Genomic DNA, 23,834 nt, shown 5'->3' on the forward strand with positions numbered 1-23,834 from the left:
ATGTGTTTCAGTAGGCCACCAAGGTTTTTAATAGATGGGCTTCTCCATATGTTCCATGAATCGGGTCAGTTCAAGTAGATCAAATGAGTCCATTTAATTAGTTGACCTCCATGGGACAATCTATATGCATTCATCATAGGCTTTGATTCGCGACCCGTGACATCTTTAACAAATGTATCTTTATATGCGAACCAACTGTCTATTTATAAGCTCAATATGAAAGCTTAATTGGTCAATACAAGTAGAGATAACCACCCCTTTTAACAACATAATAATATTGGATAAATAACCTCCAAAGCTTATCCCAAAATAAAGCTCGATAACCACAATAATATCATCACACAAGTCACTTAGCATAGAGACTAAAGGATAAGTATAAGCTTTATCCAACAAAGCAAGTCGATCAAATTTTCCTTAAGCCATCTATTTTGATTATCATAGTTTGATATAGAATAAGATGTATCTTAGAGTTCACTTACTAATGATAAAATCACGTGACAACGACAAAGTAAAAAATGTCAACACCTCGCAACACTTAAATTATCTTTCTATCATTACAGCTCAAATTTCGAAAAGGGGATGACAAATTGATGTGGCCATATGAAATTGGAGGGACCATTTTCCATCACTTTCAAATTGAATTTGCCGTTGAAAGATTGCTACTATGCCATGAGTTTAGACTATAGACCCCACCGTCTACCATTCGTGTCTTTGTACACTTTGTTTGCCCATATCAGTCCTCAACAAAAACAAAATTAATTCCCACATCCTATCAATTCCTTCTTACCAAAGTGTTTGAATATTTTCAAATCAAGAAATTTAATGAAAATTATTTGAAATTAGAGTAAAATAATTGGCACAGACTAGTTAAGAGATGGGCTGTAACTTAGTTTTCTGAAAAGAAGGATAATCATTATTTTTAAAAAATAAAATAGTTAGATTAACAATGAGATGATGTTGATGTTGGCGTCTTGAGAAGAGAAAAAGATGTGAGGTGTTACTGCTAAGATTTCAAATCCAACAAGGTAGAGCCCAACTATCAGTATCATATTATCTCAACACACGTGTGGTGGCTTTATTGTTGATGCTGACTCTAGGCCCACACGTCTTGCTAGAAAACGATGCTTCACAACATATCAGAGTCGCGTAAAGAAACCATCAATGTTATGTGGAGTTTGGTCTTTAAATTTGAATGGAAGTAGCTAATAGATCAAATACAATCCATTAAAATTTGGTGGTTGGATGTGGGTACCAATTTATTTATGGATGTCTCAGACACATAAAACATTGTCAGAAGACGTCGGTCCATTCTTGGGCCCAAACTTGTACTTTTCACTTTCAGTACCTCCATTTTGGCAACCTAAAGCTAAGACAGGAGGATATCCGGCAGCACTACAATTTCTCTTTTTCCTAATATTAAAATGCTTATGATAATTAAATTTATGTTCTAACAGTCAATAAATTTTTCGGCCACTATATTATTAAAAAATTTTATTTTAAGTCACTGAATTATTTAAAAAATTTTATTTGAGTCACTAGATTGTTAAAAATAAAATAAAATTTCGCTAGATAGCTCTAGGTAACGATTCGATAATCGGTATGGTGAATTAGTACCATCGACAAATAAAAGAACATACCTTAGATTCAAGTCAATCTGATGATCAGTGTTGGAGATTAGAGAAAATAGTTGTTTGAATTTTTGTTCACAAATTCGTGACATTCACAGTTATTTCATGAAAAAAAATTGAATTGGAGAAAATCCTATAGTATCGATTTTAATGACTCGGTGACTTAAATGAAAACTTTTGAATAGTTCAATGATTAAATTGTAACTTTTTTAGTTAAGTAACAAAAAGAAAAACTTATTCATAGTTTAGTGATTAATAGTATAATTTACCTTGAAATTTATGACAATTGATTTTTATATTATTAGCAAATCAACACATCAATTAATTCTTTTAACTAAATATTTTTAGATATTGTTGAGTAATATTTTTCTCGTATCGTATCAAGGGAAACACAAGGGGTATTTATACATGATTCTATGGCTAATATTATAACCTACAATAGGGCCCACTACTTTGTCTCGATCTTGGGGCTGATGGTATTGACATTCCCTGTCCCTAGTGCTGACATTCTCTGGCCATCCTTTGGCTTATTAGACGTGTGTCTGCGGAGCATGTGGTTCTTTCTGATCCTGGGACTAACTCCTCCAACGAGCCTTGTACGTGCTACTTACAAGCGGGGATCCTTTGCAGGGCTCGCGATCCCTTCTGCGGACATAACTTATGACCTCATTCCTGCGAGGCTTACGCGAGCTCTCCTTGCAAGCTTCCCATGCGAACTAACTTTGCAAACATCTAGTATTCCAGTGCCCCCCCTCCCCCGAGAGAACTATGCCTGTGGGCAAACATTCTTCTTCTGGTTAGGAGATCCGGATCCTATTGGATCATTTGGGCTAGCGATTCCCAAATCCTATCAGATACCAATCTTAAATTAGTTGTGGATTAAACATGTAGACTAGTAGATTTAAAATTTTAAAAACATTTTTAGGGCATATTGAGTATAGATATTAATTGACATCCAAGTGACTTCATTTATTTAAAATTTAAATAATTAATAAAATCACTTTTTACTTTGTTCTCAAAGAGATTGTAATGACCCAAAATTCATAGGCATTGGAAAAGCAAGTTATAGAGCCTTCGTCTTAGTGAACCGAGTTTTTAAATATTTATTAGGAATACCTGTGAGGCTAGTTGTGTGTTTAATTAGACTTTAATTAAGTGAATTTAGCTTAATTAAGAGAAATTAGGAAAAAATGCTAAATTGAATAAGGGGTAAAAGTAGAATTATAGATTAATAAAAAGAAAGGGGACCAAAATGGAGAATATACCATTCACCATAAATGAGGCAAATGTTGATAAAAATCTAAGATTTTTATTGTTTAATTATTATTAAATTATAATGTATATAATTATTTTATTATATGGTAATTTATATTAATTATAAATTAAAAATGTTATATTATATGAATAAATCAAAATTTTGCCAAATGGATAGTGATGATATTGTACAATTGTACAAAAAATATATGTACATTTGTAATACTTATATTTAATTAGTAAATATATATTTATTATTTATTATTACTAAGTAAAAGATATTTATTAGATAAATAATTAGATTGTGAGATTTTTGTATAATAAACAAATTGGATAGTGTCAATTGTAATAATGTAAATATATACATTTGTATTATATTTATTTATTTACTAGAAAATTAAGTAAAAAAATAGTTATTAATTAAATAATTATATTATGAGATTTTTGTGTATGATAAACAAATTAAGTGGTGACAAATGTATTGTAAATATGTATTATTAAAAGATATTTATTATAATTATTATTATAATTATTATCATTATTAACTAATGTGTATATATATAAGATATAAAAGAAATGAAAAAAAGAAAGAAAACATAAGAAAGAATTGCAAAAGCCATTCGAAAACAAAAAGAAAGAAAAGGGAAAGAAAATAAAAAAGGAAAAACTAGGGTTTGAAGGTTTAAAACTTTAATAGTTAGCAAAGAACCCGAGGCATCGGCACCTAAAGGAAATGAAAAGTTATCGAGGAGTAATCGAACAAATCCGGGTTTGTATTACTATAATTCAAATCTATTTATTATTAATTGTTATATTTTAATTAAAATGCATAGAAAGTAAAATTAGGTAAGCAATTGAAACGACGATAATGATTTGAATGAAATTGATTCAAAAATGTTTATAGCTATTGAAATTGAATGTGAACAAATTAGAAATTAAAAGTTATTTGAATTAAGTAATTGAATTATGAATTATGTGAATATTTGAAAGCATATTGATTGGAAACTAAAAGTGATTTGAATTGAATCAAATTGAATTGAATGAAGAAAATATGTGAGTATTTGAAATGTATATTGATTGAAAAGTAATTAGTGATTTGAATTTGATTGAAAAATGAATTAAATATATGAATTAAATAAAAGTGAATTAATTTATGAATATGTGTGAATATGTGCATTGTGTATTGACTGAAAAGTGGTTTGAATTGAATCGAAATATGATTATACGTGATTATCTGAAATATGTATTGGTATTGAATTGTTTATTGATTATAAAGTGGAAAAGTGAATTTGAATTGAATGAGAATTGAATTGAATGGTGAATGTGTATGTATAATTGAACTGTATATTGATTTGAATGTGAAATTGTTATTAAAAAGTGATCTTGAATTGGAAATGAAAGTGAATTGAGAATTAAAATACCCTATTAACTAGTCGGGCTGAGTTGGATATAATTGGCATGTCATAGGATTTAGACGAGTACGGGAAATATCGGCTTTGCCGATCAGGTATTTTATGTGTCGTATATCAGGCACTTAATGTGTCGTATTTCACGTACCTCATGTGTCATTTCAGGCGCTTCATGTGTCGTTTCAGGCACTTTATGTGTCGTATACTACTTCTGATATATTGATCAGGTACTGAGTACCATTTTAGGCACAATGTGCTGTACTGTTGTGTTGGGGTTGGAATCCATGTATCCGTTAAAGTCCGGGTTTGTTAATAGGGTGAATAACTAAAATGAGAAAATACATAAATTTGATTGATAGTACTATTAAAAATATGAGAAAGAAATTATGAGTTGAATTGTGAATGGAATTAAGATGTGAGATTTGAAGCATGAACTTAAGGTTCATGAATTTGCTAAAATATCGAATTATTGATATTGAAATCAGTTGAATAAATGAAATGAGAAAATCAAACAAATTGATCGATTGAACGATTGAAAGTATGAGAAAGTGAAATTATGAATAGAAATGTGAATTGAAATTGAGATATCGAAATAAGAAGTTAAAATAGAATGAATTGGAAATAATGAAATAGTGTATGAGTTAGTTGAATATAATCTTACGAATTAATTATAATTATTTTTATTGAAAAATGTTGGTTTAAATAATTATTGAAAGACTAATGTTGTAAGGTTTTAGATATGGAATAGAATAAGTTATTGAATTAGGATATAGAAATGAAATATATGAAATAATGATTTTATGATATGGTTATTGATGAAATGCATGAAATGGTTATTGATATAATAACAAGATATATAAATTAAAATAAAGAAAAGCTATTTAAGATACATATTATTAGAATAAATTTAAAGTTTAAATGCATGAATGATTTATTGAAGGTAAAATAGTGGTAAGATTTAATATGTATGTATATTGTTTTTACATTAAGTATTTGAATTATAGTAATACCACTGGGTACATACTCAGCGTACGGTTTGTTTCCGTGCATAGATTAGGTACAGAAATTTTGAATAGTTGTATTTGAGATTACGAGTCTTCATCTCATCACATCTTCAAGCAACGAGAAGGTATGTTTTAAAATTTTGAATAGAATGACATGCACTTAGGAAAAATATTAAGTATGTCCCAAGTAGTAGTAATGGATTTAAATATAAATTATTTAAATTTATTATTTGTCTGTTTTTATGTTCAAATATAATAGTAATTAGCCAAGAATTATTTTGACACCAAATGTAATATTCCTATATCAAGTTCCTTAAGTCGAAAATGGTATAGGGGTGTTACATTTAGTGGTATCAGAGCTTAGGTTTTTTTATTTCTGGGAAAAGAACGAGTCTAGAAATACATGCTATATAGGATATATCGATGTGATGAGATGTGATATCAATATTAGAAGCATTGATAAGCTTGAAAATATGAATTATTATTAAGGAAATGAATTTGAATTAGTGAGTAGTGACTCAAGAAGGAAATAGATAAATAATGAAATTTGATAAAAACTCATTTTCTGTCGTTATTGGAAGAAATGGCAATAAATCTGATATTGCCTGATGAGATAACAACTTCAGCATAGATGGAGAAAGTTGATAAGATGATGAGAGAAGTACAAGATTATAGAATGAAACCAAAAGAAGATATAGTTTAGTACTTTATTATTGTAAATCGAAATATGCAAGAAGTGATATGGAAGGGTCACGAACTGATTAGGAAGAATAAAGTGCAATATTTGACCCTTAAAGGAACATTACTAGAATGGGAGCATCAAATTATTTTAGACCAAATCTGGAAGACATCGGTACCACAAACTTATTGGAAACTAGTTATAAATTACTTGAAGTTTATAATATCTGAAGGAGCAAGAAAGATAGCGAGACAAAGTGTAGGCTCACGAAAATTGACTAGGAAGCAAAATGTCTTTATTATGCCATGGATGGAAAAACTAGTTGTTAGGAAATTACTAAGTGAATTTATAGATTCAATACCCGTTATAAAGGAAGAAGAAGAAGATCCTGAGGAATTTCCAAATTGAATCGTACAAGATGAATTTGTGGAAGAATTTCGAATTTAATATAGAGAATTATTCGGGGGAAGATACAGAATCAAAGATGGAAGAAGACGCAGAAATGAATTTAAATGGTTAAAAGTAAAAATTAGAGACTAGTGTATATAGAGGAAAAATTAGTATATATATATTATAAATTGTACATGTATAGAATGAGAATTCAAATTAAAAAAAAAAATCCAAGAGCTTTTTGGAGATCTTGAGATTTTTGGGTTCTTTTAGCATACTTATCCCAATAAGGTAGAGGAAGGAGAAATCTACATTCCGATGCCATTATTTGTGCCGAAGAAGGTAAAAATGAAAGTTTCCTTGGGCGGCTAGGGTTTCAAAAAAAAAATAAAGAGGAGAAAAATTTTACTTTGAAAGAGAGGTACAGTAATTTGTTTCATAACTATACTAATGTTAAGTATATTTATGGTTTATACAATTCAATTGTGCCTAAAATTTTAGTCATTCAAATTACAAGTAATATATTTCATTATATGAATTGTAATATTCTAAATATATTACTTCCATAAATGTTAATATAAAATTCATATAATGAAATCTATTATAATAAAATCCATATAATGAATCACAATTATAAAAAAAAATTCATATAATGATCATAATTACAGTACAAAATTCATTTTACATGAATTATAATAAAATCGACTTTTTCTTTATTAGTCAAAAAATATTTTTATTTTAAAAAAATTAAATTACGAAACAAATTCAAAAAATGAAATTGGTCTCAAAATCTATTAAAAACAGAAATTTTACTATATTTAACACAATTATATACAATTAGTAAAGCTATATTCATTAAAAATAATAACGTAGAATATATATTTTTATTTCTTTTAAATTTGTACAATAACCATATAAGTGTGTTAGTATTAATACCTAAAAATTCTAAAACATTTTTAATTCTAATAATAATAAAACTTCAAAAATTTCGTGCACCGCACAAATTGATTGTATGCATTTATTAAAATATGTTATATTTATATGTTAACTTATTTTTTACAAATTTTTCAACATTTCATAAATAAAATGGTTTTGAAAAGTGAAAAAAAAACTCTAATGAGAAGTTTATATTTAAAAAAGTAACTTATTTATTAAACATTTGATAAATAGACTGGTCTATGAACCGAGTCGAAACCTGAATTTAAAAAAATTCTAGGTCCCGCCTTGGGCTCAACCCAACCTAACTCATCCAAATAACCCGTATCACTATTTTGAAAAGAGATAAATCTCAAAATTATACATAAACTGTAACAGCCTATTTTTCAGTGGTGACAGAATAGTGGTTTTGGAACCACAAATTTTTATCGTATTGACTAGTAAATATTATTTATAGATATTTACGGAGTCATAAGAGTCGTATTAAAATTTGGTTAAAAAATTTTAATATTTAGATAACTAATTAAGGAAAAAGGACTAAATTGTAAAAGGTGTAAAACTTGTTACTTATAATATTAAGATGATCAAATAGTTTAATTATTAAATGAGTGAGGACTCATATGGTAATTAGACCATAGTAAAGTTAGATGGACGGCTTTGGACTTTGAATTCATTAAAATGCATGATAATTTAAAAGATAAAGTTATAATTTGTTAAATAAAACTTAAATAAAAATAAAATAAAAATACTATCATCTTCCTAAAGGAAGAACCACCGAAAAATGAATAGTAGAAATACCATAGATAAAGTTTAAGGCTCGACCATCAAAATTTCTTGCATATTAAAATATGGATAAAAAATACAATAATTGAGGAAATGGAAAAATAACGGATTAGTCCCTGCGTGTTGATCGGAATTAAATAGTAGGCAAGTCCATAGTATTTCAATATGTAAATAAATTTCAACTTGTAATCTTATATTATTGTTCTTTAGTTAATATGTTTATAGATAATTCTTGCTTGGATGCATGTGCGTGCCCTTGTTTGTACTTCGGTACCCCTGAATGCACATACGTGCCCCTATTTGTACTCCGGTACCCCTAAATGCACATGCATGCCCCTGTTTATACTTTGGTAACCCTGAATCAAATAGTATGTGAACTATGTCTAATTGTATTTAAATTAAATGTTATACTATGTCCTTACTAAGTTATGTAAGCTTATCGGTTCTTATGGATTGTCTTGTAGATAGTCGTTGCTGACGTTTTGGAAGGATCAATCAATCGGCTCACACTATCCATCAAAGTGGGTAGTTTTTGAATCTCTTAGGGTAGTGGCATGTATATATAGATAAATATGTGGTTTTGATGTAACATCCCGAAATAGGGCCTAGTCAGAATAGTGGTTTCGGGACCACAAATCTGACATCAAAATATTTATTTTATGATTATTATGAGGCCTAGAATATGAGAATATGCATGTGTAAAAGTTTCATGAAGAAATTCTTTGAGTAAAGTGTCCAATTGGAAATTAGGGACTAAATTGAATAAATTTTAAAACTTGAATTCTAGAAAAAATTTGTATGAAATTGCTTTAGATTATAAATTATAAGGTCTTGGAGAGAAATTTGCCCAAATTTTAAGTTTTTGGACAAAAATGGGCTTGCATGGATGAAATTTTAAAGAAAAGGCTTAAGGGCATTTTGGTCATTTGGCATTTTAATAAAATGAAATGGGAAAAAGAAAGCCAAAATCAGCCATCTTCTTCCCCATAACTGCCAAAATTCCTAGAGCTCTATAAGCTAGGGTTTTTCACATTTCAAACTCAATAGTAAGTACTCCCAAGCCCCGTTTTTAATGCTCTTTGTATTTTTAAAATCTCAGTAGCTTGCTCTCTCCATTTCTACCCATATTTCATGCTAGAGTTCATGTTTAAAAATTTACCCATGCATGAGTTACTTGTATTTTGATGGATTATGGAGGGAAATGAAAGATGAATGTGTATTAAACATCTTTTTCTATGTGATTTTCATGAAAAACCATTATAGGGACTATTTTGAAAAAGTTGTAAAATGTGTGGTAGAAATGAGAAAATAATGGGAAATGTGGGCTGGCATAAGAGGGAAAAGTGTTCGGCTAGGCTTGGGTAAGATAGAAATTGCATGTGTTCCATTATACGAGCCTAGAGACTAAATCGTAAAAAGGTGAAAGGTTAGGGGCAAAATGGTCATTTGGACCGAGGGTGGAATTTAGACTTGAAATGTATAATGTAGAGTGTTAATGATTTAATTTTGTTGTAATAGACCCCGAGGAACAAATTCCAGAAGTCGATCGAGGAAAACGAAAGGTTTCGGAATAACCGAAACACCGCTCCAAAATGATTGCCAAGTAAGTTCGGATAACTTAAGGTGAACTCCTAATATGCCTAATTATATTATTTATGAATGCATGATGTTTGCATTGGTTGATGGCATAGAAATACATGAAATGTATCTTTGATAATGATTTGTTAAAAATGTCTCGATTGAGGTTAAAAAGGGAATTCGATGGATAACCATAATTAACATGTGAATTGAGATTCTGCATGTGTTACATTAAGGGTTTAGCCCGGACGGGTGTTCCTTTGGATGATTGAGCCTCCCGAAGAATACATGTGCATTATGGATTTAGCCCTGATGGATAATCCGGTCGGGGTCTGAATTTAGCCTGGACTGGTAATTCATATCCGAGCTCAGTAAAGGTATTTGTTAAAATAAGGGATTTAGCCTGGACTGGTAATCCCGACATCACCTTATGAGTTTACGATATGGGGGATTTAGCTTGGACTGGTAATCCTGCCATAAAATGTGAGGTTCGTGGGAGTGCACACCTAATATAATCATCCTTATGAATTGACTGTTAATGAATGTTCTATCGAGATTTCCTAGACACTCAACGGGATTAACATGAAATACGTGTACAAAATGAATTGTTAAATGATGAGCTCATCTACGATAATTTATATGGTGCATTGTCGTGTGACTATCTCTTTGGTTGAGTGCATGTGATAGGGAACCATGTCTTACTTGTTGGTTTCTTTATCTATTATGGATGTATGCTAATTACTTGGTAAGTTTACCTTTCGGTTATTCGAGCTTACTAAGCATGTAAATGCTTACCCCTCTCTTTTCCCTATTTTTTCAGAGCTCAAGAACTTGTGAGGATTGGAAGACGGTAGGAAAGTCAGCATACTATCATCTAGACCAGATTTGGTATAAAGACATTTCTATTTTGTTCAATGGCATGTGTAAGGTTTTGAGTATTTTGTTATATGTGTCATTTGATTTGCCAAATGAAGGCATGTAAAGATGTATCTATCTTTTTGTATATGGCCATTGGAATTGGCTCAATTGAAGTAGGCTATGACCTACAAATCCATGCATGTTTATACGCTTATATGATGGGTTGTTATAATTGGCAATGAGTTACCAAAACGAGCTAAATTTTGAATGAATTACAATAATATGGAAACCCATAAATACTAGATGGGAAATAACCTTGTATGTATGACACTAATGAAATGAGGTTTCTATGCAATAAGTTTTATCAAGATCATTTACAAGGGTATAATTATGTTTTATTTTGTATTTGGTAACCATTAAGCATAAGAAGTAAAAAGAGGTGACCAAAAGGCTTGGGAAATAGCCTATTAGGGTCCACATGGTTGGACACACGGGCGTGTGTGTAGGCCGTGTGTGACACATGGCTCACTCCCATGGGTGTATGCCATGGCCGTGTGTCCTCTGCACTTAAAATTTTAGGTCGGTGTAGTACACGAGCAGGCCACACGGGCGTGTGCCTTAGCCGTGCTTAAAAGACAGTATTGAACACGGGTAGGCCACACGGGCATGTGTTGAGGCCGTGCTAAAAATTCAGTGTTGCACACGAACTAAGGGCACGGGCGTGTCCCAAACCACATGAGCGTGTGTGACCACACGGTTTATACCCACACGGGCGTGTGGAGCCCTAAGGCATGAATTTTCTAAGTTTTTCTTAAGTTCTCGGTCTAGTCCTGAACCGTTTCTAATGTATATTTTGGGCCTCGTGAGTCTGTTCAAGGGACATAAAGCATGTGAACGAAAAGTTTCAAGTTAAAAGAAATTTTATGGTCCGAATTTATATGCGTATGCTTGAGTTAAGTCTAGTAGCACCTCGAACCCTGTCCCGGCGTCGGATTCGGGTGAGGGGTGTTACATTTGAAATGTTGATAGATGTAGTTTATTAATGAGATGTGTGTTTTGCTTAGGGTATGCTTTGTATGGATGAAACAAGTATACTTATATATTACATAGATGAACCCCTTGATGTATAGTTGTTGAAAGAAGTGTTTTTAATCATAGTGAAATATTTATTTGCTTAATGTCATGTAAAAGAGGTATCTTGAGCATTTTTGAGACTAAATGTTTAGTATATAAATGCGGTGCCTTTGAATGACATATTAGTTGGATAATATAGATTGATTATTTTGGTATATTTAGGTATGTTGGAGTAGTGCCTAGATCTATTGAATGTGTGCATAATTGGAGTAATGGAGTAGGAATGGTTTGATCTTGAAATGGCATGATTTTTAGGTCAAATTTGGTGCACACAACCTAGTGACACGGCTGTGTGTCATTTGTGAGTTTCTTAGTGTTTCAAGTTAGTGAGTTACACGGCCTATCACACGGGCATGTGGGGCAACTCAGTGAGTTATACAGGTGAGGACACGTGCTAGGAAATAACCGTGTGTCCCTAGATGGCCTAGGGTGTTTTCACACGGCTGTGTGACCCAATTTTTACAACTTTTTCTTAGACCTTCAGTTTTGTTTCAAATTAGTCTCGAATTGCTTCAGAGCTATTTTTAGGGCCGCGAAGGCTTGATTTAGGGACAAAATGCTTATGATTGATATGTTTTGAATGTCATTTATTTATTTTAATGTTATATTGATAGATGTTTCCCAATTGTATAGTAATACTCCGTAACCTTAATCCGACGATGGAGACGAGATAGGGGTGTTACATAAACTTTGATCTAATGTGTAATTTTTTGTACAGTGTTACACATAAAATGTTGATTTGATCCAGTTCTCACAAATTACTAACATAATTATTGATATAACATAATTATGCATTTTATGTTTATATTTTAAATAAGCAAAAGAAAGATTTTTTTAATTTTAAATTAAAAACATAATTTTTAAAAATAAAGATTAGATCTAACTATTAAAATTATCATTAAAAACAATAAAAATCAAATAAAAAACACTTATAGCATATATAGCCTATGTACCTTGTTATATTATATATATGATGTATTAAACTATACACATATATATCATTAAAATATATAAAATCATTAATTAAAGATAAAAAATAGATATATTTATTAAGGTATATTAAAGAAGTATAAAAATTGAGGATAAAAATTATTGATTAAGGTATATATGATTAAAATATATATTAAATTACTTATTAATGATAAAAATTAGGATAAATTATTAATTAAAGATAAAAAAATTTATAAGATGATAATTAAAAAAGTATTTTGGAGCACAAAGAATTAACCTAGAATTTAAAGTTTGTTAAAATGTTGATGTTCCTTGTTTTATATATATATATATGATTTAATATGATATGATATCATATGAAAAGATAAACTTACCATTATAATTAGACTGGTTTGTGGGCTAAGTTAGGTCATGTCATGCAAGGCATGTAAACCAGTTTTTCAAGCTTGAGTCTAACCTAAAATATGGACTAAAAATTTTATATAATTATTATTGGTGTTGGTGTTTAGTTAATTCGTAGCATTCGTTTGGTCAAGAATTTTATAGTAAAAGTAGATCATATCATACCCGGTATGTGAGTGAATTTTTTTTTTTTTGAAAACAAATATATTTACCATTTTATGTTTAAAATTGAAAGAATATAGTCTTGGAGTAATGGTTGAGGTATAGTTTAAACCTTAATAATTTATTTGTAAGTAGATTATTTTTAAGATTTTATATAAATTATTAAAATACATAAATATTCTTTTAATAATATTCATTTCAAAGAAAAGTAATATTCAATTTAATAAAAAAAACAGTATAGATGGATATAGAACCCATCAAGGATATTAAATAATTGTAGGATTGTGGTAAGGTTTAAAGAAAAAAAGGTAGATAAAATGTTGCAGATCTTTTCACCAATAGGGATTGGAGTGGTTGGACAGAAGCATTGCCACAAATTTCAGCATTCAATCTTTATGGGGACCTTAATTGTGCTGCTCCCCATAACTTGGATTTATAAACAAGAACGAAAACGACCATTCATGAATAATATTAGTGAATCAATTTTATAACTTAATCTTAAACATGAGTTTAGGGCTTACTCCAAGGACCCGACCGCGTGCAGTCAATTTTTTATGCTTACGTTCGTACGTACAAAATAAAATATTTATTTCATGCCTCTTATTACTTTAAGAAATAAAAGAGTTAAAAAGTAAATAGATTTGAATGTGTAGAAAATAAGGGAATGAAAGGAATATGATAACATGCAACAAGAATCTTGCATGTATTGATATTGTTACCATTTTCAGCTGTTTTGGGTTTGTTTCTAACTCCACCCTCTATATTCATTTCATTTGACCTATAAAATTTTTCATTTTTATAAATCTCAGTGAGCATATAATATAACCACCGCCCAATATGGAATAAAAGATTGAATCATGATGAAATGGAGACTATCATTGGGTTATATTATAGTTTAAAAAAGAATGAGAAATGCCAAAATTTCACACATTAATTCTTAATTACCGTCCTTCAACATTCTTTTTAATTTGGACTCCAACTAATTAGGTTAAAATGTTTAGGGATTTCATAAGGGTTCTCGTACGTTCTCAACTCAACAAGGGTTGAGTGGGAAAAATAATTACATAAGTTATAGAGGAAAACAGGGAAGTGGGGATACCCTGCACCGGCGCACATGGGATCGGGTTAGAGACATAGGCGACACATAACACAAGCATAAGCAAACAACTTCACATGGCCACTTTGTGGGTCCCTTTTACATTTCCCTCTCCACTGAATCTAATCACATGCTTTTTCTCACACTCGGGTCCCACTTTTCCAACCAATCACTGAGGATAATATTTATTTGAAAGTTCACTCCTAGTGTATATATATGTAACACTTGTGTGAAATATAAAAAAATTGGGTGTGTTACTTATTTTTATTTGAAAATTTTCCTATGACATTCAATTTTCAACACACTGGAAAAATCAATCTAAACTTAGAAAAATTAATATCTGTTTTGATGTTTGTGTTTTTACATTGAATTCAAACACTAGTTATTGTTTGAAAAAGAATGCTACTTTAGTTCAAATTACTGATTAAAATTTCTTAATAAAAATTGAGATACATTAAGAATAGAGATGGAAATGAAACGGGCATAAAATAGTTGACGTGCATGCCATTGCCATATATAGTAAGAATCCAGTTGATAGTAGGCTGTCAAATTATTAATTGCGGGTGTTTGTTTTTGCCTTTTCCAAGGCAGTCTAAATTAAAGCACGCACGAGTCTGCCTAACAAAACCTTTCATGCCCATGTTTCTATTCAACACATTTTTTTAAGTTTTGATTGCTACGGCAGTGTTCTCTGTATCTGTAGGATCTCATATTCGTGTTGCTATTTCTATATGCAAGACTCCATTTCAATATGATTCCTTTTTTCTCATAAATATTACAAATTAGGGAACTAATTAGTTAGTTTAAGAGAATATATATATATATAAGGATATGAAACAACCATTTGATTTTACTTAGTGAAATTTTGTATGCTATGAGCTAACGGAACAGCAAGTGAGGAGAATCCAGGTGAGAGGCATTGACACGTGTGATATGGGAGTTGGGTTTAGGAAAAAGTAGAAACCGACAATCCACCGCTCCGTATATTAATACACACTGGAAAGGCCCGACACTCTCCTCTTCCGCCATCGTCGCTCTTAGCCTCTTACTCTTTTACTTTACTCCTTGTAATACTCGATCTCTACAATATAACCCCCCCCCCAACCTTTTTTTTTCTTTAATTCAAAGCCACAAAGCCAACTCAAAACCCACAAAAGCCAAAGCCTAGGTACACACAAACTACAAAAAGAAATTGAGAAAGAAGGTATGGAAGTAGGGGTGAAGATGGGGATGAAAGGAGAAGGAGATGAAGTGGGAGGTAAGGAGAAGGAGAAAATGGGGTATGAAGAGACAGAGCTGAGGCTAGGGTTGCCTGGTGATGGTGAGGTTGTAAGGAAGAGAGACTTCTCCCACACTGTTGATTTGAAGCTTAACCTAATTTCCACCTCTCCAACTGATGACAAGGACAAAAATATTGTCCCTTCTCACCTTGATCCTGCTAAGCCTCCACCTGCCAAGTATGTTCTTCCTTTTTCTGTAAATGAAATAGTATTGTTTGGCTTTTGCTTTGTAGTTTGTATTTGCTGGGAAATATAGTTATAGGATGATTAGGGTTATTACATGATTACATAGAGAGAAACAAAAGAGTATTTTCCCCCACACTAACTTTTTTAGTTAGTTATGTGTATAGTTTCATTGTGAAGTTAGACATTTTAAATTTTCATTTTGAAATGATGAGGTGTGGTGGAGTACATAAAAGGATAAAAACAAGGAGGACCGCATTAAAGTTATTATTATCTATTGAGTTCTCATGGAATATTATGTATTTAATAGAAATATGGAATTACACTAACAGTACATTCAACTTTTGCTCAGCAAAACAACTCTTCATTTCTAGCTAGCTTCTATTTCTTGCAAACTATTTAGAGTTGAATGCTGAAAGCATGCAGATCCATATTAAACCTCCAATCTTATAATTTATATACAAATGATATATATATAACAAACACTGAGGATTACACCTCCATCTAATATTATTGATAATATATACATATATAAACTCAAAACCAAAGTTTAATTTCATTCAAAATATACACGTAGAGAAGGTGACCAATGTATTAAGGTTTATCTTAATTTTTCATTAATTACTCATCACAGAAATAAAATTTACCCTCACTATTTTCCTAGCCCCAATTTTGAAACTGAATAGTGAATATAAACAGTTTAATTAATTAAAAATCATGTATATTTAATATATATTATTATATATAGGGCTCAAGTTGTGGGATGGCCACCAGTCCGGTCATTCCGAAAGAACATGTTAGCGACCCAAAAGAGCAGCGGCAGCGAGGACAGTGGTGAGAAGGCCGCCTTTGTGAAGGTTAGCATGGACGGCGCACCCTATCTCCGGAAAGTGGACCTGAGGATGTACAAAACTTACCAACAACTCTCCGATGCTCTTGCTAAAATGTTCAGTTCTTTCACTATTGGTACTTATATCATTTTCTATCAAGATTAACCTTGTTTTTTTCATGTATATATGCTTTGTATTAATTAATTGTTGTTGGTTTACGTAAATATGAAGGAAATTGTGGAAGCCAAGGGTTATTGAAGGATTTCATGAATGAGAGTAAGCTAATGGATCTGCTTAATGGCTCTGATTATGTTCCAACCTATGAAGACAAAGATGGTGATTGGATGCTTGTTGGTGATGTCCCTTGGGAGTATGCTTCTTTCTACCTAATCATCTCTTCAACCACTCTTACTGCTTTGCTTTTACTTAATTTTCAATCATTTTTCCCCAATCAAAAAAACTCTTTTAATGACCGTATGTAATTCACAAAAAATAGATGTTACAGACAATCTTTCATCATTGCCTTTTAAAATCTATTTAACATTACTTTTTTCCCTTTGAATCAGGATGTTTATTGAATCATGTAAAAGGCTGCGCATCATGAAAGGAACCGAAGCAATTGGGCTAGGTTAGTATTTTCTTGAGCACTTCATAGAGATAGAAGAAACTATTGTAGTTAAAATAAACACCCTTCTCCTAGTTTGGTGTATTTGTTATATAATAAAGAACCTTCCCCAGTTAATTGAGTTATAACCAAATGGATATGTATATTGATTTCAGCACCAAGAGCTATGGAGAAATGCAAGAATAGAAGCTGAAGGTGATAGCTGGTAATAAGGCCGCCAAAATTACTATGATGAAAGCAAAGCCAGCAGCAGATGGATATTGAGCAGGTTGACTTTGTTACTATTATATTATTATTGTTATATGAGAGTGATTTGGTGTTAAACTTAAAAGAAGTATTTGTTATGGACAAAAACAATAATGGATGTTAGTGTATGTGGTGGATCCGGAAAACACTTTGTTATGTTTAGTTGTTACTATTAATCATGACTTGCTTTTTAGAAAATAAATGAATATTAGAACAGTTGTTATAAATAATGTATCTGCTTGTAGTTATTGAAAAAAAATCTGTTGATTTTTTTTATTATTTACTTTCCTACTGTTGGTTGAGGGTAGGGTTGAGAAATTAAAATTGGGAGAAACTCACTAAAAAGGAAGGGTATCCAATAGGGTCTAATTTGGTAGTGGGAAGGGGACAACACCATATGGCCATTTACTTACTTTATTCATGTCCATTTCTTAAGGTCAGCTCAGCTGATATATATATTTGTGCCATTATATATGGATATGATGAAGATGAAAAAGATTGCTGTCTGTCCCATCCAATGCAAGAAGTAGTTTTTGACGTTTATTGTTTAGCTGGATTTAACAACACAAGTGGGAAAGTCAAGTTAGTAGCACAGGGAAGGGGGGGTGGGGTAGGGGGGAGTGTTTGACGCGAAAACGAAGCTATAGGTAAATTGGAGAGGGACTTTGTAAAGCATTTGGCGGTGTATGAGTTAGGGCTTAAGTCTTGGGAGGAAGTGAAGTGGTGGTCCCTTATGTTCGTTCAATGCATGCATGAGGTCTCAATTTGGCCATTGTCTCGGCTGATGCTGCATGCCCTTTTCTCTCTCTCTAATATTATATATATGAGCTTATGTAATTGACAAGTTGGATCAACTACCCTTTCTCTCTCTTTTAGTATCTTGGATCTGACACATCTGCTGAATTCCATGCATTTCCATTGGTGTAAAAGTTCTCACTATTTGGTAGTGAGGGGAAATCTTATTAACAAAATTCCAACTCCATCTGGAATCCTTGGAAAGAGCCGCATAATATTTCTTTTAAATAACAAATTTATATATAATTATTCCTTTTAGATAGTTCTGGAATTGGATATAATAAGACATACTGACATATGACGATTTATTTTCTACAAAAATTAGTATCAACATGAGAAAACCTCCATAACGAGGCTTCGTTTTGTCATACATTAATGCCAGAAATTAGAAAAAATAAATAAAGCAAAATGGTTAACCACGATCCCTGGTCGGCAATTGTCATATAGTCAGTCAAGTCGTTTTCATTAAACCGAAACAACAGTGAAAGTACATAAAATGTTAATTTCCAACACTGTCCCAAGACACTTTATTACTGAAGCCATCTTTCCAACCTCAAATCATACATTTTCCCTTCATCTCCCATTACTCAAAATGTAATATTTCATCAGGTTTAATTATCTTTGGGAGAAGTCAATAGACTTGATCACCAAGTCAGCATTTTTCTTTGATTTCATTATAAATTCCGCATTGGGTCGATCATTGTAGTCTATCTGCATAATACAGAAAATGGGTAAAAGGATTAGAAACAAAACTATAATAAACATTACCTACAATTCTAATCTCATTTACAACTTTTTCACCTCACTTACCCGCCATTGAGCAACATCAGGGGGATTTCCTGTTATAGAACAGGAAAACAAAATCAGAACCCTTAAACTCATAATCTTTAATTCTTCTTATATAACTACATATCACATATGCCTGCTTAAATTTTAAGCAAAAGGACCTTTTACCTGTTGATATATGCCTTTTTAGAACTCGTTGCATTGCCGTGTCAAGGTCAACATCAATGAACCTTGCACAGAAGAAGATCAACAGAATTTTCATATGCAACAGAATTCTTTTCATATGCTTGTCCCAACCACAGAAATGTAGTATATTATGTTTTATGAAAATAGCAAGCATGCATGTTAAGCATGAAGCTACTTCTCTTTGGTTTTTATCAGAAAACGGAAAAAATAGAACACAAATTGTTAAACTAGTTCCCAAGCCATCTTTGAGACCTGAACCGTATTTGAGGTATATAGACAAGGGAACCAAAAAATGTAAGAAAATTTAACATATATATGAAAATCAAATTGAAGACAGTCAACATTAAAAAGTACTAAGGTAATAGGCATGTGTTTAATCTGTTAGGTGTTAGTTAATGCATTAGCTTCTTTCTGTTCATGTTGATGTAATTGCCATTGGGTTGGTGAGAGAGCTGCTGACTAGGATAATTGCTAGTGTTGGCTAGACACTTTCTCAACTCTAATTGTTAGTGTTGGCTCATCCATTTATAGAGATATTAGAGGTTTTGAAATAAAAACAAGTAGACCTCTTTTCCTAGTTTTCTCTCATCTGTAACCGTCACCTTCATCCTCACTTCTTGATTTCTCAGTCATTCATGGCCTATCCATCAAAAAGAATAAACTATAAAGTAGGTAGAGGATAATGCTTACCACTTCTCATCAAATATAGATGATACCTCCTTCCAAACCCCTTCATCAGACAATAGATAATTTCCTTCGACTATGACCACTTTATGCCTGCAAAAAGGAAAAAAATGTTCTAATTATTTACCAACCACCAACTAAACTCAACCTATTGACTATCTACATGCCTGTTACTACATTTGGAAATTAAGCCATTCCCTGTTCCTACATGAAAGATAATCGAAGTGAGCAAAACAGCCAAATACAAAGATCAACTTTCATTGAGAAAAGAGATCTCAGGATATACTCCATTCTCCACATATATTATCCGAGTATGCCATTTTGTGTCAACTCAGCCTGCAATAGTGATTTTGTTTAGCATTATATTTCCGTCTTTTCTCCAATCTCCAATTACTGTTTTTATCCTAAAAAGGCCACAGGTCTAGTCAGATGATTAATCTCACTTTTCATCTAATTATACAATTTAGTATCCCAAAAATTCTCACTAAACAAGCAAACAAGAAAAGAAATAACTATCATAAAAACAAACATGTGTTCTTATACACATTTCCAAACAAAGAAGAAAAAATTACAAGGTAGGATATAACATTTGCAGAAGTCGATAGAAAGCATACAATATTACATAAAAGTTCACAGCCAGCTACGTTCAACTCTAAAATCATAATTTAACCCTGTATCACTTTATCCAACATTAAGGAGTTGCTGATTTGAATAGAATAAATGGCGTGGGTAACTTACTGAAGGCTCACAAAGATATCATCTTCAATAGGATCTCCAATACCATGGGCAAATGATGGTGCATAAACAGAACCCTGAGACATATATTCTTATTAGAATAAATTCACAATTGTTGCAAGCTTAAAAGAAAATCTCCATCTACATGTATCTCTAATTATCTAAATCTCCAACAATTCATACATCTGGATTTGAAAGAAAAAAAAAAGCCTAAAAAATAACTATATATATGCCTCCATTTCAAGCCAAATCAAATGTTTTGTTTTCGTTAAAAGGACAATAGCTACCAACCTGTTTCCTTAGACTCTTGAGGCAATTAAGCAGTAGCACAGGGTCAAAAGTCCAAGGAGCTGATTCATCAATGGAAGGATCATCAACTTACTTTCTAACAATCAGGAGTATGGAGAAATATTAAACAGAAAAGCTAACCTCCCCTTCTTGCATGTGCTTCTTCTGGATTCTAAAATGAAGTTACTATAGTTAGAATCACAAACTTCCAAGAAAATTTCAACTATTACACTTGAAAGTTATAAACAGCGGAAGCTTAACCTCCATTGCATCTAGTTGGGAACGATATAGATGGAATCCATCCATCGGAACAACTATAGCCACATCAGGAGGCTTAACTTGAGGATCAGAAGAACAAGCACTTTGCAACCAAAACTTGTTTATGCGCTGTGTAACTTCAGAAGCTAGAGTGCTTTTCCCAGAACCAGGAGGCCCAGCTAAACCGACAATATGCCTGCATGACCTCCAAGTTTTAGATTTTATAAGAAGAGATACAGAAAAGGTTGTAGAGAACTGAGATAAGGCGAAAAGAAACAGCACTTGTCACAGGAATGCCAACCCAACAGTCGGTTAAATACTTTTAAATTAGGGTTACGAACCATTTGTGGAAACTCTGCCTTGCAAGGTAGGAGTATCATATGGGAGGGTCATAAAAGCATGAAATGTGTGCATGTACAGCCCCGAAAGAAATTTTACAAGTGAAAAAGAGTAATCTATAGTATCTAAACTACTTTGAGAAACTACCTCTCTGCCTAAATTTTTCTAAATGGTAAAATATATATGCAATTTTTGCCACAAAAAGAATAGACTAGGAGTCCATACTGTAATTGTTATTATTGTTACTTCATTTTGATAAGTAATAGATTTTTAAACACATATTATAATATGAATGCAAGATCCTTCTACTTTAATATAGGCCAAATCAACAAACAGCAATGACCAGTAATTTATGATAAGAAAGCATAAATATTCCTAGATTCAAGAAAGTAGAACTTACTTTGTATTAGGATTTGATGCTACTGATGATGTAGGAAGAATACGTTCAGCCAAAATATCAAAAACCTCATCCATAGAACTTCAAAGGAAAGAAGCAAATTTATCATAAATATGAAAAGAAATAAAGGATAAAAAGAACAAGCAAAAAAGTAAAACTGTTCAAAGACCAGATAGCATACGACCATATTTTGCTCTATAACCAACAATAAGAGGACATGTAAATTCAGTAACATATTAGCAAAACACTTTCACTGAGGTTCTCCAGCTCTTCATTTCCTTAAAGTACCATGTACAACACATACACGGCAAACATGGGTCTTGACATCTCACCCTCAAAATATATGAAAAAATTGAAAAAATATATATTTGTTCCCAGCACATACCCTCACTTCCAAGTTAAAGTAACAAAATTTTCACACCTATACACATTTGGATGAGATGAAAAGAACTAAATAATTTCTAAATTCATCATAATGGTTCAGATACCCCCAGTGTAGCACACAAAACTTAATAAAATAAAATTCTTGTTAGAGAGATTCCACCAAAACCGACGTAAAATAAGCAATGAAGAATAACATGTGGCTAGAGCAGCTATAGAAAATTTGATTTGGCAACTGTGTCTGAACATGCTTCTACTTTGACAAAAGCACCAAAGGAAGAGCAATAGACTGCGGGTTATGCTAGCCAAGTTTAATATAACCAAATATTGAAGAAAGACATTTTAATCCCAAACAATAACATATATTAACGATACAGCAGAGTGCTATAGCTTCGTTGTGTAGCACCGACGGATGCCATAAACAAATGGAATGAGAATATTACGTAATGATTCCCGCATGTTCAGATATTTTTTCAAACGTCTAAAGATACAATACCTGGCCTCTAAAACCGGAATTTCTCTCTTTTGACTACATTTAACCTGCAAAAGAGAACATTAAGCTCAAATTGAAACCATAATACATTACATTGGAAGAAGGAATGGGAATTTTTTTTTAAAAAAAATGAAGCTTTCAGTAAGAATTTAACCTTCACCGAGTTCCCCTTGTGAGCAAGAGAACATGGCCGAGCTAATAAACGCTGTTCAGTTCTTGAATTCAAAGAAATAGACACCAGATGTTGATCCCGTGAAGGAAGCTTAACTCTCTTGAACAGCAAAGACTCTGCATAATAATAAACGTACTCGATAAATATGGAGAATAATTTAAAACAATAAAAGGGCAAAATAATCGGAGCAAATTCTAAGATGTAAAAGGATCGTGGAAATTGTAAAAAGTATAAAACAAAGAGAAAAGGATAGGAAAACCTGTTGAGGGACAGAAGTAGTGTATTGTAGTAGTGGAAATTGAAGAAATCTCCATAGACGGGACCCCAAAGCAAAGATGGAGAGTGAGAGACGTTAGGGTTTAGAATTCAAAGCCTAGAAAAGATCGATGGGAAAGGAATCTGAAATCAAATGCAAATTAAAACTTAATTTGAATGGGGGTGACCCCAATGGAAACAGTTGAGGAGAACAAAACACGTGGTATTTCGGAGGAAGTTCTGCTGTTGCCTGCGTTGTCTTTTGCCCACTTCAGTTGTCAGACCGAGTTGGTTTGCTTGCAAGAAAAACCGATCCCAACCAATATGTTTGGACGGCTTAAATTAAAAAAACTAATGGAATCAAAATCTTTTCTTTATTTTATATATATAAATAAATATTTCATATTTAAAATAGTAAAAATAAAATAAATTTCTATATAAAATATTATATAAAAATATTATTTTTTAGAAATATTTAAAATAAATTACAATTTAAGTTTGTTTTGATTAATTTAAATTTTTTGTCAATTTAATTACACAGTTTTAGATAATTATTAAAATTAGTTATTACAGTTAAAATTTTCGTTAATTTATTAATGAATTACTAATATAACACATTAGTTCATTAAGTGATTGA

General features: G+C 31.7%; 2 protein-coding genes across 7 annotated transcripts; one reads left to right on the top strand and one right to left on the bottom strand.

Moving 5' to 3' along the window:
* The first annotated feature begins 14,508 nt into the window (after positions 1-14,508).
* On the top strand, positions 14,509-17,655 carry LOC107924370 (auxin-induced protein AUX28). The gene is made up of 5 exons (XM_016854778.2): positions 14,509-15,721; positions 16,476-16,693; positions 16,789-16,927; positions 17,124-17,185; positions 17,338-17,655. The coding sequence occupies exons 1-5, from the start codon at positions 15,471-15,473 to the stop codon at positions 17,373-17,375; spliced, it is 708 nt and encodes a 235-aa protein (XP_016710267.1). The 5' UTR covers positions 14,509-15,470; the 3' UTR covers positions 17,376-17,655.
* A 1,012-nt stretch (positions 17,656-18,667) lies between these two features.
* LOC107924369 (putative uridine kinase C227.14) lies at positions 18,668-23,540 on the bottom strand. Of its 6 annotated transcripts, none has more exons than XM_016854777.2 (12): positions 23,202-23,540; positions 22,925-23,058; positions 22,774-22,817; positions 21,900-21,977; positions 21,164-21,356; positions 21,044-21,074; positions 20,906-20,964; positions 20,618-20,691; positions 19,886-19,972; positions 19,178-19,239; positions 19,034-19,062; positions 18,668-18,934 (listed from the first exon to the last, which is right to left on the bottom strand). In XM_016854777.2, exons 1-12 carry the CDS (start codon positions 23,254-23,256, stop codon positions 18,839-18,841), a joined length of 942 nt encoding a protein of 313 aa, XP_016710266.2. In that variant the 5' UTR covers positions 23,257-23,540; the 3' UTR covers positions 18,668-18,838. The 6 variants fall into 6 exon arrangements, with proteins under 6 accessions (XP_016710266.2, XP_016710265.2, XP_040937074.1 ...); XM_016854776.2 differs by having other exon boundaries at positions 19,025-19,062; positions 23,202-23,510; XM_041081140.1 differs by having other exon boundaries at positions 21,164-21,365; positions 23,202-23,509.
* Between the last annotated feature and the right edge of the window lie 294 nt (positions 23,541-23,834).

This window comes from Gossypium hirsutum, chromosome A11 (assembly GCF_007990345.1).
Source record: "Gossypium hirsutum isolate 1008001.06 chromosome A11, Gossypium_hirsutum_v2.1, whole genome shotgun sequence".
In the NCBI taxonomy this organism is placed as follows: domain Eukaryota; kingdom Viridiplantae; phylum Streptophyta; class Magnoliopsida; order Malvales; family Malvaceae; genus Gossypium; species Gossypium hirsutum.